Raw genomic sequence first — 15117 nt, forward strand, 5'->3', positions numbered from 1 at the left:
TTAATTAGAAACAGGCTTATATAGAATTTGAAAATCTGTTACGAATTTTAACCCTTCCACATAATTCATTATGTTGTTTTAGAGACCATTTAAGCCATTAACAGCCAAAGATTGTTTCCCCGTTGGTAAATCTTTGGTCTTCCAAGTATTTTAAAATCCTTTTTCAGTTAGCATTAGCTCTTAAGAGACAAATTTGCTATGGTACATACTGTTTCTTATGTAAGTGTCTTGCTTAGCTTGGTCATAATCTTTAGTAATTCTTGTGCTCTGACTGAGGAATTTAGACTCTTGGGGTACTTCTATGATACCATGCATTTTGTATTAATATATTTTAACAAAAAGAAACCTTAACAATTCAACCTAAAAAGCAGTTGTTAAATATTAATCCCCAGTTATCTACCCTTTTGTCGTTGTTACTTTTAAAAATAATGCCTTTTAGTATTTTGTGGAGCACTGTCTTGGTTGCATTTCTTAATAATCGTATAGTTTAGGCCCTTTGTAAGTAGCTCGCTCAAGGTATTGTTCATCATAAAAGAATCTTAATATTTTGAAAAGCATGCCATAGTGGAGTAAGAATAAGTTGATATAGTATTAGAAGTACTTGTTGAATTTAGAAAACAGAATCCTGGGGTTTCTGGTTGCTTTTTTATTGCTGTTCCAGCTAGAAGAGTAGTAAAAAGGAAACGTTAGCTTTGGTTTGGTTTGAGGAACAGAACAACAGCAGAGATGAGAAGGTGAGGAGACTGGAAAGTAAATGCTAATAGTATTGGTAGTAAATCTGGGGAGTGTTCATTTGAAGAGTTGTAGTTCATTGGTAGGAGGATGAAAATGAACAGTGACCAAAGAATGGCCACAGGTAGAGACCAACTTTAAAGGCAGGCAGATTAGGGTTTATAAATGGACTCTTCTGTTAGGCAACATTTTTCTTTTGTCTGTGAGAACCGATTAGGAAAGTAAGTAAAGTTCTAGTTTCTTGATTGTTCCTTTTAATCTGTCAGTAGGGTGTTGATGATGGTTAGCTTGCTTTCAAATACCTAGTCTGGAAGGTGTTAACCTTTGGCAGCTCAAAAGCTCTGTAAGTGTACAAAATTTTGTGTTTGTTTTCTTTTTGGTGTGGAGTATCTTTTTAAGTTTTATCCTATTTTCAGAGTAGTCACAGGACCATAAAAGGATTAAAGAAGGATTAAAGAACCCTGATCTAGATCTTTGCTGCTTCCTCCTTAGAGAATCCTTTCAGAAATAAGTAAGACTTAAATATATTTCAAGGCTAACATATCCTGAAACTTAACTTTAAGAAGAAAAAAATTTTCTAACATTTTAACAGATTCAATAGCTACCTTATTAAATGCTTTGATTTTGATTAAAGTAGCTTTTCTGAAAACATGGGGATTTTAGTTTGGGATTAAGTAAAGATTGTTTAACAATCAGCGAGTTCAAGTTACATGACATTCTAATTTTAATAATGACTTTTTAATCATGGATCAGTAATTTCTTCTTGTTAAATATGTTGGTATCATAATTATAGTCTAGATTTTTTTATGATCAACCATGATTATTGATGTATATATATATATTTTTTGGTGAGGTCTTTATAATTTACAATTTATGGATTATAATTTTCAGTGGAGGTAATATATAATGTCTGAGTTTTAGGCTACCCAAGGAGTTATTGTTTCTAAATTTAAAAGAACCATTTTAAGTTAGCATCATTTCCCGATTTTTTTGTTAAAGGAAATAAATTGGTAAATACATATTGAACGGTTCTCATGATAGCCAGATATTCTCTGTAGAGATCCTGCAATAGTACTCAGTTTATAGATGGTGTTCAGTAAGTGGTGGCCTGTTAAAATATGTAGTATAAAAAATACGGTACTTTCCTACACTAATTTATACAGTTTATACTCTATTCCTTGAGCGTAGGGTAGTCTAACAAATTTTGGTATAAAAGTGAATCAACTACCAAATTAAATGCATGTGTACCATACCGATAATTTAATAAGTATTTTTTCATATTGAGACGTGACTTGCATTAGTTTTCCCTTTTCACCAGCACCTCTTTGTCATTTTGACCCTAAACACTTAATAAATCACTCCTAAATTGATCAAAATATGCTTATGTATACTTTAATATAAAATTATATTGCATGGCTTTCTGACTTGGGTTTTTGTTGTGAAAGTGCCTGTTTTGTTCATGTGTCCTGAGAGAACAAGCATTGTGACATACCTGGCTAACTTAAAAGCAGATTGCCTGTGAAGCACAATTTGAGTCCCAATTTTTTGAGGTATGGAGTTTTAGCTATCATGGCTGGGTTTTTTAACTCAATCTCAAATAATAGGGCTCTGGTTATTTTGCAGAGTATCTCTGAAGAATGGACAGAATTGCCCTGGCTAACTACAAGCTACGGTTCACAGTGGATAAATGTTGGCGTGCTTTTTTACTTTCTGACTTTTTAAAATTTTGCTTTTATATCTTGTAGTTTCCAATCAATCTTATATGATTGCTATTTTAAAATTCAGTATAAAATCTTTTCTTATATAGTTTAAAACTAAAGTGTGTGTCTAGTGTTTTTCTTCAATGATTTATTAGCATTTCTGAAAACATCAAGTTCTCAAAATTTACCCATAGTCCAAAAGGGGGGTGTCAATTGATCTGAGAAAACAAAATAATTTAATTAATTTAGGAAATATACAGCTTTTTATTCTTTTAGTTTCCAGTTTTCTATTTTAATTTTTTAATGATTAGGTAGTATATGGAATCAAATAGAAAATTATCAATTGCATGGTTAAAGAAAGCCATTCCTCTAATGTGCCTGTGAACCCTATAAATGGTTCAGTAATTTTATATGAATAGCTACTTTTACCATGCTTAATACTTAAAAGTTTAAAAACTTTTTGAAATGGGAGGCAGTTTTTTATAATATATACATAAATATTTAAGAAGTTATTGATTTGCATGTTTATTAAGCATCATTTGCTAATACATGATAAATTTTATAGAATAAAAGGTCAATGTGCATTAGAGGTTCATTTTAATGGAGATGAAACATAAAAATGAGTTGTGTATGACAGTCTCACTTGATATCCAGAGGAGAGTTTGCAAACCTAAACTTCTGATTATTTCTGATTTCAGAGATGCCCGAGTGGTAAAAGACATGGCAACAGGAAAGTCTAAAGGATATGGCTTTGTCTCCTTTTTCAACAAATGGGTGAGCTCAGTTAAAAAGTGCATGTGTGGTGCTTTAATACCAAAGGCTAAAGATACGCATTTTGTTTTAATAATTATCTTTGATCTGCCACTTGCTCATTTCACTGATAATTAACACCTTCGAAAGAGGATATCTTTTTTTTTTCCCCCATTTGGTCATTTCTTCAGCATTTATTTAGCACCTGATACATGCAAAGTACTGATAAAATGTTTACAGAATATAGAAAGTCAGGATGTTTAAATTATCAGCCAAAGGTAGATATTGAAAATCTCATTTGTTTATTTAATTCATGATCTCTCTGTTTATATTCTCATGGTAATTTAAAATGTTTTCTATTTGCTTCATATATATGAATATAGCTATTGATTATTAATATGCTATTTTACTAAATTCTCTTATTCATAGTAATTTTCCATTGGTTCTTGTGAATTTTTAAAATATAAAATCATATTACCTGCAAATATACATATATTTTACCTGCAAAAGAAAGTAACTGATAGGATGCTTAGCTGGCTCAATCAGTAGAACATGAGACTTTTGACCTCAGGGTCATGAGTTTGAGCCCCATATAGGGTACAGAGATTACTAAAAAATTAAACAAAAAAAACTTAAAAAAAAAAAACAAAAACAAGAATAAAATGCTCCAATGGGTGGGGACTTTTTAGAAATTATATACTAATGTATTTGAAAATGTCTTCTCTTTTCTTTCATTTAACAATCATTTCTTAGGAATGCCTGGGTGGCTCAGTCGGTTAAGCCTCTGCCTTCGGCTCAGGTCATGATCCCAGCATCCTGGGATCCAGTCCCACATCGGGCTCCTTGCTCCGCAGGGAGCCTGCTTCTCCCTCTGCCTGCCACTCTGCCTGCCTGTGCTTTCTTTCTGACAAAAAAAAAAACCAACACACACACACAAAACAATCATTTCTTAAACACATTTGCATGGACTTGAAATTTCTGGGTTTTGTGGAGAAAAGGAAGGATAGTTCAGTTTGTCAAATGAGAGGTGAGTGTGGGATATACACAGAAGGAAAAGCCTCATCCCCTGTGTATCAGCTGGATAAAATCTTTGGCATGTCCTCCATACAATGTAATCATGTCCTGCTGTTTTAAAAAATATATATGTACACCATGGAAATCTTACCATAGCCAGTACTTACAGAACAATAAAAGGAATCTCTGTACATACTGATTATAGAAATACTTCTGTGGTAAATTAAGTGCAAGGCTCATTTGTGTAAAAAAGGGGAGTGTGTATTTTTTAGGTATATATATTCTCCTCACAGGTATAAACAAAAAACTTGCTGTACAGTTTTCCTCTTTGGGGGTTGAAAGTGAGAGGCAAATGGGGGTCAGAGTGGGAAGCTTATCACAGTATTGTACTGCTTGAAGTCTGAACCTTGTAAATGTACTATAAATACAAATAAATGATTTACCTCTTTTAGTGTGATAACTCAAGGTTCAAAACAGTTAAATGCCAGAGATATCAGACTTCAAAAATACAGGGGTAAATGATGGACGAATATATATGCACTGGAGTATACACTAAGGTTTCATTAACCTTAGATTTTATCGTGTTGCTTCTATTAGGACTGAACATTTGCCAAAGATATATTACAAAAACACGGCTGTACTTTCTGTGTAAGAATACCTTAGGGGTGGGGATGCCTGGGTTGCTCAGTTAGTTAAGTGACTGCCTTTGGCTCAGGTCATGATCCCCAGAGCCCCAGGATCAAGTCCCATATCCGGCTCCCAGCTCTTCGAGGAGTCTGCTTATCCTTCTGACCTTCTCCCCTCTCGTGCTCTCTCTCTCTCTCTCTCTCTCTCTCCCTCAAATAAATAAATAAAATCTTTTCTAAAAATTAAAAAAAAAAATGTGTTGTACCAGGGCACCTGGGTGGCTTAGATGGTTAAGCATCTGTGTTTGACTCAGGTCATGATCTCCAGGTCCTGGGATCAAGTCAAATCTGGCTCCCTGCTCAGTGGGGAGTCTGCTTCTCCCTCCCCCTGCTTTTGCTCTCTCTCTCTCTCTCTCCTCTCAAATACATAAATAAAATCTGTAAAAAAAAGGGGGGGGGGTGCCTGGGTGGCTCAGTGGGTTAAGCCGCTGCCTTCGGCTCAGGTCATGATCTCAGAGTCCTGGGATCGAGCCCCGCATCGGGCTCTCTGCTCAGCAGGGAGCCTGCTTCCTCCTCTCTCTCTGCCTGCCTCTCTGCCTGCTTGTGATCTCTCTGTCAAATAAATAAATAAAATCTTTTAAAAAAAATGTGTCATGCAGTATAGTTTTCATCCTTTCAGGAAGTGAATGAAAAAAATCCCATATGTTAGAATATTAGAAGAAAACTTGGAAGTGGTTAAGGATTTTGAGAGGTGAAAAGATAAAGCTCTGCCATGTATATATCCCATCTACCAATTACAAGGGTTTTATTTCCTGTGAAATGAGAAAATAAAAACCAACAATATTACTGGTTTCAAAAGCTTTACTGTTAATCATAGCATAATATTTAGGAAAAGTAGAAAAATACTTCATGCAATGGGTAATGGGTTGATAGCTGAAGTTAGTGTGAGCTACTTGGAGGATTGATATATAGGATTTTAATGATTTGTGATATGTTGGGGAAATAGGCTTCTGTGGACTAGGAACTAATTTTTTCCATTTGAGATTATTGCATATAGGTTCCTGCTATATAGAAATCACTAATGCATAGAGTTGACAAGGCATGTCTGTGTATGGCCTCTGGAGTCAGCCAGAGATGGACTTGAATCCTAATAGCCATCCTGTGGTAGGGTAACTTTGAGAAAGTACTTTAATGTCCTCAGTTCACATTTCAGCATCTATAAAATTTGTTTTATGTAATTGGCAGCATTCTGGTGTGGTAAAGTGCCCCAGCCCTACTTGTGGCTACTCTCAACTCTCTTGCCTCTCTTGTTATGTCAAGCATGCTGTAGGCAAATTCCAGTACTGGTGGAACATAGCTTTTCTGCTTACTCTGAAGTAACAAAATTCTGCTAAAGAAAAACTGAGTCAGTTGGTTTCGTTTCTAATTTAATGGTTACACATGGTAAATGAGTGCATGGTACTATCTTCGCAAACGTGTTTCTTTAGTGTAAATTTGAGTTCCCATTCTTTGTTACAACTGTTTCATGCCCCCTCCTATCTCCTCAGTATTCCTCTTTTCTCCAGCATCACCCCAAAGATGACAAGATGAATGCTTTAGTGAGAAAACAGAAGCTATACAGGAATTCCCTCAGCTTTGAACCACCAAACCTACATAGAAATCATCCACCTTCCTCTTCTGTTACAGTAGAAATGTCCTTCCTACGGAGGCCAAAGTACTTAAAACTGGGATCTTAACTTTTCTTGCCTTTTCAAGGACCTTGTTCCTATGCTTATTCTTTTCCTTTTTTTCCCCTACTATACGTTTTTTTTTTTTTTTTTTTTTTTTAAGATTTTATTTATTTATTTGACAGACAGAGATCACAAGCAGGCAGAGAGGCAGGCAGAGAGAGAGGAGGAAGCAGGCTCCCTGCTGAGCAGAGAGCCCGATATGGGGCTCGATCCCAGGACCCTGGGATCATGACCTGAGCTGAAGGCAGAGGCTTTAACCCACTGAGCCACCCAGGCGCCCCTGCAGTGCTTTTCTTATCACCAGGGCTTTCTTCCCTGGAGTTTCTACTTGGCTACCTGCTGTTCCTCTCAGTTTCAACGTAAATGATAGATTTTAGAGAGACCTTCTTTAATCATGCTGGCTGAAATAGATCCCAAAGCCCATATTCTCTAGGTCATCCTTTTGTGTTTAATTTTAAAAGGTTTTTTTTTTTAATGAATTAGATTGGCAGGCAGAGAGAGAAGCAGGCTCCTTGCAGGGAGCCTGACACAGGGCTCCATCTAGGACCCTGGGATCGTAACCTGAGCTGAAGGCAGACAACCATCTGAGCCACCTAGGCACCCTAATCCTTTTGCTTCTGTCATGGCATTTACCACAATTTGTAATAAGTTTGTGGCCCCAAAAGAATGTCAGTTCTGTGGCAGCAGAGACCATGTCTGTCTCATTAACCAGTGAATCCCTAACACTTAATCTGCTGGTAGAACATTACAGCTGTTCGGTGTTTACTTGTTGGATGAATGAGAAACCAAATACTGTTACCAAGTTTGTTGGATTGTGTAAAGTGAGGTTTTCATCCATAATAGTCTGATTATTACATGAACTTTATAACAGCTATCTCATAAGGGCTCTGGGGCTCTTAACTTTTTCAGGTAGTTAACATTCCTGAAGTCTGATATCCAAATAAAAGAAAGATAATTTAAAAACACCATTGCACTTTAGGAAGCACATTGTATATTGTATATTTTATAAAGCATTTCATTTAGTAGACACATTTGTGAAAAGCAGCTGAATTTTCTCTACTGCGAATAGTCTTTCAACATCAACTAATGGTAGCTTCTTTGTCATTTCTAATGTGCGGAACAGGATGCCGAAAACGCCATTCAACAGATGGGTGGCCAGTGGCTTGGTGGAAGACAAATCAGAACTAACTGGGCAACCCGAAAGCCTCCAGCTCCAAAGAGTACATATGAGTGTAGGTGTATTGGAGAAGAAAAGGAAATGTGGAATTTTGGAGAAAAATACACTAGATTTTAAATGTTAGAGCTGTTCCCGGAGACTTATTGCAGAAATAGATGAGAAGCAAATCAAGACTACTGTTGAAAATGTACTTAGTTTTCATTTTTGTAATTTTAAATAATAAATGATATTGTCTCTAGTGTCAAGTCTCCTATTAAATAGAGAATATTGAGTAATTTTTTAGACATTCTTGGGGAAGATTTAATCCTCAAATGTATTATGTATTGTGTAAGCATTTTGGTTAAGGTAAAAATTACCATTACAGTAGTGTAGTCGATGGCTGCTTTTCTGTTTCTGATAAATTCATTATTTAATGAATTTAAAATATTAAACTTTTCCCTCCCCAGCAAACACCAAACAGCTATCATATGATGAGGTTGTAAATCAGTCTAGTCCGAGCAACTGTACTGTATACTGTGGAGGTGTCACTTCTGGGCTGACAGGTATGGAGTCTTACCTCTGTGGCATTTTGAGGTTAATTTTTTAAATGAAGAGCTTAATGTCTATAGGATTTTATATAACTTGGTATGGTTTGTTTTTGTTTTTGTCTAACAGAACAACTAATGCGTCAGACTTTTTCACCATTTGGACAAATAATGGAAATTCGAGTCTTTCCAGATAAAGGATATTCATTTGTTCGGTATGGGTGCTTTTTTAAAAAAAAACTTTTTCCCTAGAAATCATTTTGAATATTTCACTTAGTAGTTTTCTTAAAAATTTAACCTTGATTGTAAAGAAATAGAAATTTCTCTAGCATTTAGCAACATTTACCACTGTGTTTTAGCGGCTCCTTCCTTGTAACCACAAGATCAATAAAACATTCTCTATTAGAGGACATTTTTTCAGAACTAGAAGATTTTTGGGGAAATATATGGAAGAAAGTACACCATGTTACTCTTTCATGTGAAGTGCCTGTTTTACCTCAGGCTCAGCTTGATTTTAAGAATAGGTTTTATTCATAAGTACTTTAAACAGTTTATATTGCTGATTCTTAATATTCTTTTCAATAGGTTCAATTCCCATGAAAGTGCAGCACATGCAATCGTTTCTGTTAATGGAACTACCATTGAAGGTCATGTGGTGAAATGCTATTGGGGGAAAGAAACTCTTGATATGATAAATCCTGTGCAACAGGTGAGAGGGTTCTTTACTTTGGACAGTAATTGCTGGACTAATAATAGATTATTTTAAAATGAAATTATTGATAATCCTTGTTAATAGTTTCTAGCTAAAATGATAATACATAAGGGCTCTTCCTACATGTATTATAGTTCTAGAGTTGTAGTGTACCTAATGGGGTATTCAGGCTTTTTTCTTAATACTTGGTAGATTTATTCACATACTATTTGGAGAACTCACAAACACGTTTGACTCGGTTGAAACAAAAGCTATAAATATATTTAGAGCCTTGGCATTTTTTCTAGATTTTGCTGCTTTTGTTTTTCCCGGCAGCTTTAGTGGTTCAAATGTGATCCCATAAAGATTTCTGTGAAGGGGGGCCTCAGGTGGTTCAGTCAGTTAAGCATCTGACTTTTGATTTTGGTTCAGGTCATGATTTCAGGGTTGCGAAATTGAGCCTTGGGTCAGCTCCGTGCTAGACATGGAGCCTGCTTAATATCCCCCGTCTTGCATGCTCTTGATTTCTCTCTTTAAAAAAAAAGTTTTCTGCGAAGAAACTGTAAGTGGAGCATCAAGATAGGAATAAGAAACTCCCAAACTATATAGGATATATAACTTTCTTAGGTAAACTAAATATAGGAATAAGTAATCCTTTTCTGTCTTCCCTATCTAGTTTAATTTACAAAACACTTAAACGTTGTACTGAGTTTGATATTTATTACTGGGACATTACCTACTCCCTTACAAAGAGTGTGCCATTTCGAGTATCATATGGAGTTACAGTAGTATAACTCACTCTCTCTTTTTTTTTTTTTTTAACTCATTCATCTTATAAACTCTTGTTTATCCTTTTAATTACAGTGATGGCCTAATGTGTTATCCCTATATATTTGTGACACATCACAAATTGTGATACATTTGTGGTACTGTATGTGTACATGTAACTTCGAATAATACTAAATTACTTGTTACAATTTTACTTAATAGCAGAATCAAATTGGATATCCACAAGCTTATGGCCAGTGGGGCCAGTGGTATGGAAATGCACAACAGATTGGCCAGTATATGCCTAATGGTTGGCAGGTACCTGCATATGGAATGTATGGCCAAGCATGGAATCAGCAGGGATTTAAGTAAGCATATTTTCTTTTTTCCCTTTTTATTAGCCTTTGAAAAAAGAGCTTAGGAAGAGACTTTAAATAATTAGTAGGTAATGTGGTCCTCTGTCTAAAGCAAGTTTTAGCCTTTGAAGGACTTAGTTTAGAGCTGTTTTTAATAAATAGCTTTAAGTGTATTTCTTTAAAAATTTATCTGGAAATGTGCTGCTCTGAGGCATAACCGGTATTAAAAGAATTTTGGTAATACTTAGTAATGAATCAACTAATAATTAGGTAAAAAAATAAGAGCTTAATAACTGCTAAGCTTTTTATGTGACTACTGATCATTTAGCCATTCTTGGATACAGTTATTTTGATGCTAGTGTTTTATTCGTTATGCTTTTTACTTTGTGCGTTATAGGGTTTCTTCACACATTGTTATATGGGCACTTCTTTATACACCTTGAATTATGAAACTTAAATTTTTGAAAAAGAAACTAAAAATACTTCGTAGTTTTTATTTTAAAAGAATTTTATATTTGTGGGCTGCCTGGCTGGCTTAGCCATTAGAGCATGAGAATCTTGATTTTGGCGTTTGAAGTTTGCACCCCATGTTGGATGTAGAGTTTACTTAAAAGTGAAATCTTTAAAAAAATAAAAGAACCTTATATTTGTAATGTTGAAAAATATTATGAGTTTTCATATGCTAATAATTGCTTTAATTTTTTCTTTGAGTAATGTAAGTGGTAGTCTCTATTGTGCCAAATGATCAAGTTTCTTTCAGGTAGTGACTTGTTCAGTGTATGTCTAACCCAGATGCACAGTTTTCCTTTCTGAGGTCAGAAATGACTTTTTTCTGAATTCAAAGGGGATATACGTAAAGGGTATTTTTATTTTTTTAGCTGTATTAAACTAACAAAATCAAACTGCACAAATTAAACCTATGAGGATGCTTGTTTTTAAGAGAAAAAACTTTGCCTTTGCTTTCCCTGGCATAACCATTATTCTTCTATTTGGGCTTAAGTAAAAGTATTTTTTCCAAGTATATGTTATTTTTTTCCTTGGCATTACATTTTATTTTAACCAGTGAATTTCCCTCCTCTCTGCTTCTTTCACATTTTCTACCAGTCAGACACAGTCTTCCGCACCGTGGATGGGACCAAATTATGGAGTGCAGCCACCTCCAGGACAGAATGGCAGTATGTTGCCTAATCAGCCTGCAGGGTACCGAGTGGCAGGGTATGAAACCCAGTGAAAGAGGACTCCATAATCTACAGCCAGTGGCTTGAGGCTACAGGGAGTGTAGTAAAGCCGTGTTTACTTAAAGATTTATCAAATCAGTCAGTGCAAATGTCAGATACAATGTATTTATTTAAAAGATTCATTTTTTAATCATGAAATTACTTATCATCCACATTGTTTTAAAAAGAAACAAGATGCTGGATGTCTGCCAATTTTTGCCTTCATTACCTTTTTTGATAAAGTTTCTCAGATCCTTGTTTCAAATACAAATGCAGGGATTGCTGCCACTTTTTTAAAATTAAGAGGCAGAAAATTGCACAATGTTGAACTTTTTTCCACTAAAGTAGTGTGCAGTTCTAGTTTGCATTCCTGATATGATTTAAAACATGTAATATAAAGATGTCAAAAAAAAAAAATGAAGAACCAAAACTGTGCAAAGTCTAGAAGTTCTTTGTAATCTTCAGCTTGTGCACAATTCTGTTTTAGGTTTGTTTTTTGTTTTTGTTTTTGTTTTTTTAAGGCATTGTTTGAACTGTCCCATCTCCACTGTTTCCCTTCAGGGTTTTAAAATATAAATTATTAGTTTACATCATTTTTGTAACTACATTTTTCACAAATTTGTCTTGCCTTATTAAATTTCTGTAAAATATACTTAAATGGGGAAAAAATGATGTTCACTTAGATTGAAAACTTTTCTCAGATGGATTGATAATTGCATTCATTTTGTGTTTTATATGAGAAGGTGCCTCAAGAATTCCCTCTTGGATTTGTTTAAAGGATTTTTATCTTCTCTGATAAACTCTGCTGTGTACCAGGAAATATAAAAACAAAAACTTGCTACTCAAGAAAATCTCTGAAATGTGAGAAGTTCTTATGAGCCCGTGTTAATTTCGTGTATCAACTTCTACATTTACATGTATTGTTTCATTCTGTAAAATGTTTAGCAATTTAATATTTTGCACAGTTAGCAAGCTTTGTACGTCATTTCCTTCTGAAAGGCATCAATCATGCAGAGTTGACAGGAGATTTCTAAGGTTTTAAGTTGTTTGCATGTGAATATCAAATACACACTTTGATAGTCTTTGAATACAAAGTCATCTGCTCTTGTTTTTCAAGAATTTTGAGACACAAAGTTGTATGTAAAGGAATATATTAATTTGCCATTTTCTAGTTATATTTACTCAAAAAGAGTAAATCAACTTAGTTTTAATATGTACAAATGACAGCTGTGAAACTGTAGAATATCCTATATCAGGCTTGGAGTTCATTGTGAACTTTAAAATTAGCCTGAAGGACCAGCCGGGCAAAGCATTTTTTAAATGTTCAGAGGCCAAAAGATAAACAAACAAAAAAACCTTAAAATCCTACCTCCTTAAACAGCCTTCAAAGAGGAGAATCCTCAGTGCAATCATTATTTTGATTCTTTTGGTACCTGTTTCCTGGAGTTCCCAATTTTTTTATTTTGGGGTGGCTCCGAGCATTAAGAGGTTTAATCTTTGATGGCATTGTTCTAGTTTTGAAATTTCTAGTACATTTCAGAGTCTCTTAGAAACGTTGTGGGAGATTTTTGTTTTGTTTTCAGTGAAAGTCACAAACTTTCTTCTTCCTTTACTCACAAAGGGGAAGAGTCCCCAGTATACTTATTTGGATGGTTTGTTATTTTTAAGACCTTCAGAGAGCTCCTAGCATTTAGCAGCAGAAAAGGCCTGTGAAATCTTAAGTTTCCTGGCCTTGTCTCTTCCAGGTAGGAGCAAATTAAATTGGTCTCTAAAGCCAATATTCATGTAAACCAGAGCCCAGGAAAGACAGCTCATAAGTGTATAATTCTCTGGAGCTCAATTCTATGCAGTTGTACTGATGTTTCATTATGTCACTGTGTATTTTTAAGTGTTGATACATTAAATGTTGCTTTATGGAAGATGAGTAAATTTTTTAAATACTTGGGAATTTTATTTCCTTGTTAACGTCTACAGATCAGGGCATGCAACCAGAAGCAGCTTAAATGAAATACTCAAAAAATAAAATATCAGGAAGCTATTTTTAGATTCTTCTGGTTTATGTTTCTATTTTAGGACCCTCATTATTTTTCTTACTCAAAAATAGTTTATTTCCTATACATCTATGGACTGCAGGGTAAATTATTTGGGCATAAGTAATTTAAGCAAAAGTATAGTTTTTCTTTCATTTTGGCTTTCTCAAGTAAAACTTTTTATTAGCCAGTATATTTTCTTATTGCACAAATCTTAAAGTATACATTAACTACTTTTTGAGAAGAAAGTGGTATTTCTCAAAAAGTTACTACTGAACAAATTGACATTTCAGGAACATTGCTAACTTTGGTTTAAATCTTACTCCTAGTGTTAAAATCATTTAAAGATTTTTTTAGTCTAAAAATAAAACTGGTATTACTATCAGGTGAGGAAATTAAAGTTTTAAAAATGGTTTAATTCTCTGCAATTTGCATTCAGATTTTACTATAATATATCTGGTACTGTAAAGAACCTGAAGTGATTCACACTTTAATGGGTCGTTAATTCAGTATTCTTTGCCCTGTTTGGATATTAAAGTTCCTTTATGTTTTCTATAACCTGTGGGATCTTCTTGCAGTGATTATTGTGTGTGAAAGATTTTTCTTTTTGGTTTAACCATATTATATTCACTCAGGTATTTGTTAGATTTTTTTTTTTAACCTTATTCCAGAAACCATGGTTTGCATTGAATTATGATTTAATACCACAAAAGAATGGCATTCTGTAGATTTAACTCATTTTGAAACCAGGATCTCATTTTCCTTGTTGATACTATTTCCCTGTCAAAGATGAGTTCCACAATGTAGTTTTATTCTCCTGTTTTGTCCCTATGCTTGCTCGTTTTCCTTTTTTATGTGTGTTAGAGTTCAGTTGACATTTGAGAAGGCAGTTGGCAGGGACTAGATTGTATATACAAAGAGAGTTAGGTTTACTAAGTGCTGTGGGGTGCTCTTGAGGTTATGGTTAAATTAGAAAAGTGTATTCGTAGGAATTAAAAAGCAAACCCTTTAGAGGCACCTGGCTGGCTTGGTTAGTAGAAAACATCCAACACTTGATCTTGGGGTTGTGAGCACAAATCCCCACGTTTGGGTGATTTCTCTTAAAAAAAAAACAAAAAAAAAACCACTTTTTTTTTTAAGATTTTATTTATTTAACACAGAGAGAGAGATCACAAGTAGGCAGAGAGGTAGGCAGAGAGAGAAGGAAACAGGCTCCCCACTGAGCAGAGAGTCCTATGTGGGGCTAGATCCCAGGACCCTGAGACCATGAGGCAAAGGCCCTGAGACCTGAGGCGAAGGCAGAGGCCTAACCTTCTGAGCCACCCAGGCGCCCCGCAAACAAACCTCTTTCAATGACATATGATTTCTAAAAACAAAATCATTTTTTTGTAGGAGGTTTTTCCATTTTTTCCTATGACTGCATTTTGACTGTTGTGTTTAGAACTGGAAGAACCTACTTTCAAAACAACACATTTTAATTTAGGAGCTTTAATAAAACATATATGAATGTGTCTTGGTTGAATAGGATTTTGTATTACGGCCTCTGAAGTTGGAAGTGGCTGAAGTTCTAATAGTAATTCAGCTAAAAAAAGAAAAAGTGGGCATCCGACTCAGGATTACTGGGCTCAGAATAGGGATTAAGTCCAATTTTAATAATGCTAAGTAAATGAGATTCCTGTCTGCTTATCCTTATTCAGCTCTAGGATTTGGAGGATCCTTATATGGAAAAAATAAACAACCTTTGAAAGAAAAGACAGATGCTGACATTTGAGGGTCCCCACCAAAAACCCAAGCTGGCCAAC

The 15117-nt window shown here is 34.8% G+C and overlaps 1 protein-coding gene across 18 annotated transcripts in view; it reads left to right on the plus strand.

The window, feature by feature from the left end:
- The window catches only part of TIA1 (TIA1 cytotoxic granule associated RNA binding protein), a 30533-nt gene extending 16660 nt beyond the window's left edge, over positions 1-13873 (plus strand). For 7 of the 18 annotated variants that reach the window (XM_047744856.1, XM_047744864.1, XM_047744867.1 and 4 more), the window contains 7 exons: positions 3131-3206; positions 7676-7784; positions 8176-8271; positions 8384-8468; positions 8839-8962; positions 9935-10080; positions 11177-13873. In XM_047744856.1, the coding sequence (XP_047600812.1) occupies positions 3131-3206; positions 7676-7784; positions 8176-8271; positions 8384-8468; positions 8839-8962; positions 9935-10080; positions 11177-11333 (793 nt within the window). In that variant the 3' untranslated portion in view covers positions 11334-13873. Of the gene's footprint in view, positions 1-2355; positions 2422-3130; positions 3207-7675; positions 7917-8175; positions 8272-8383; positions 8469-8838; positions 8963-9934; positions 10081-11172 lie in introns of those variants that run through there. The other 11 variants (XM_047744862.1, XM_047744870.1, XM_047744866.1 and 8 more) reach the window with 5 other exon arrangements.
- Positions 13874-15117: the final 1244 nt, after the last annotated feature.

This window comes from Lutra lutra, chromosome 9 (genome assembly GCF_902655055.1).
Source record: "Lutra lutra chromosome 9, mLutLut1.2, whole genome shotgun sequence".
NCBI classification, from domain to species: domain Eukaryota; kingdom Metazoa; phylum Chordata; class Mammalia; order Carnivora; family Mustelidae; genus Lutra; species Lutra lutra.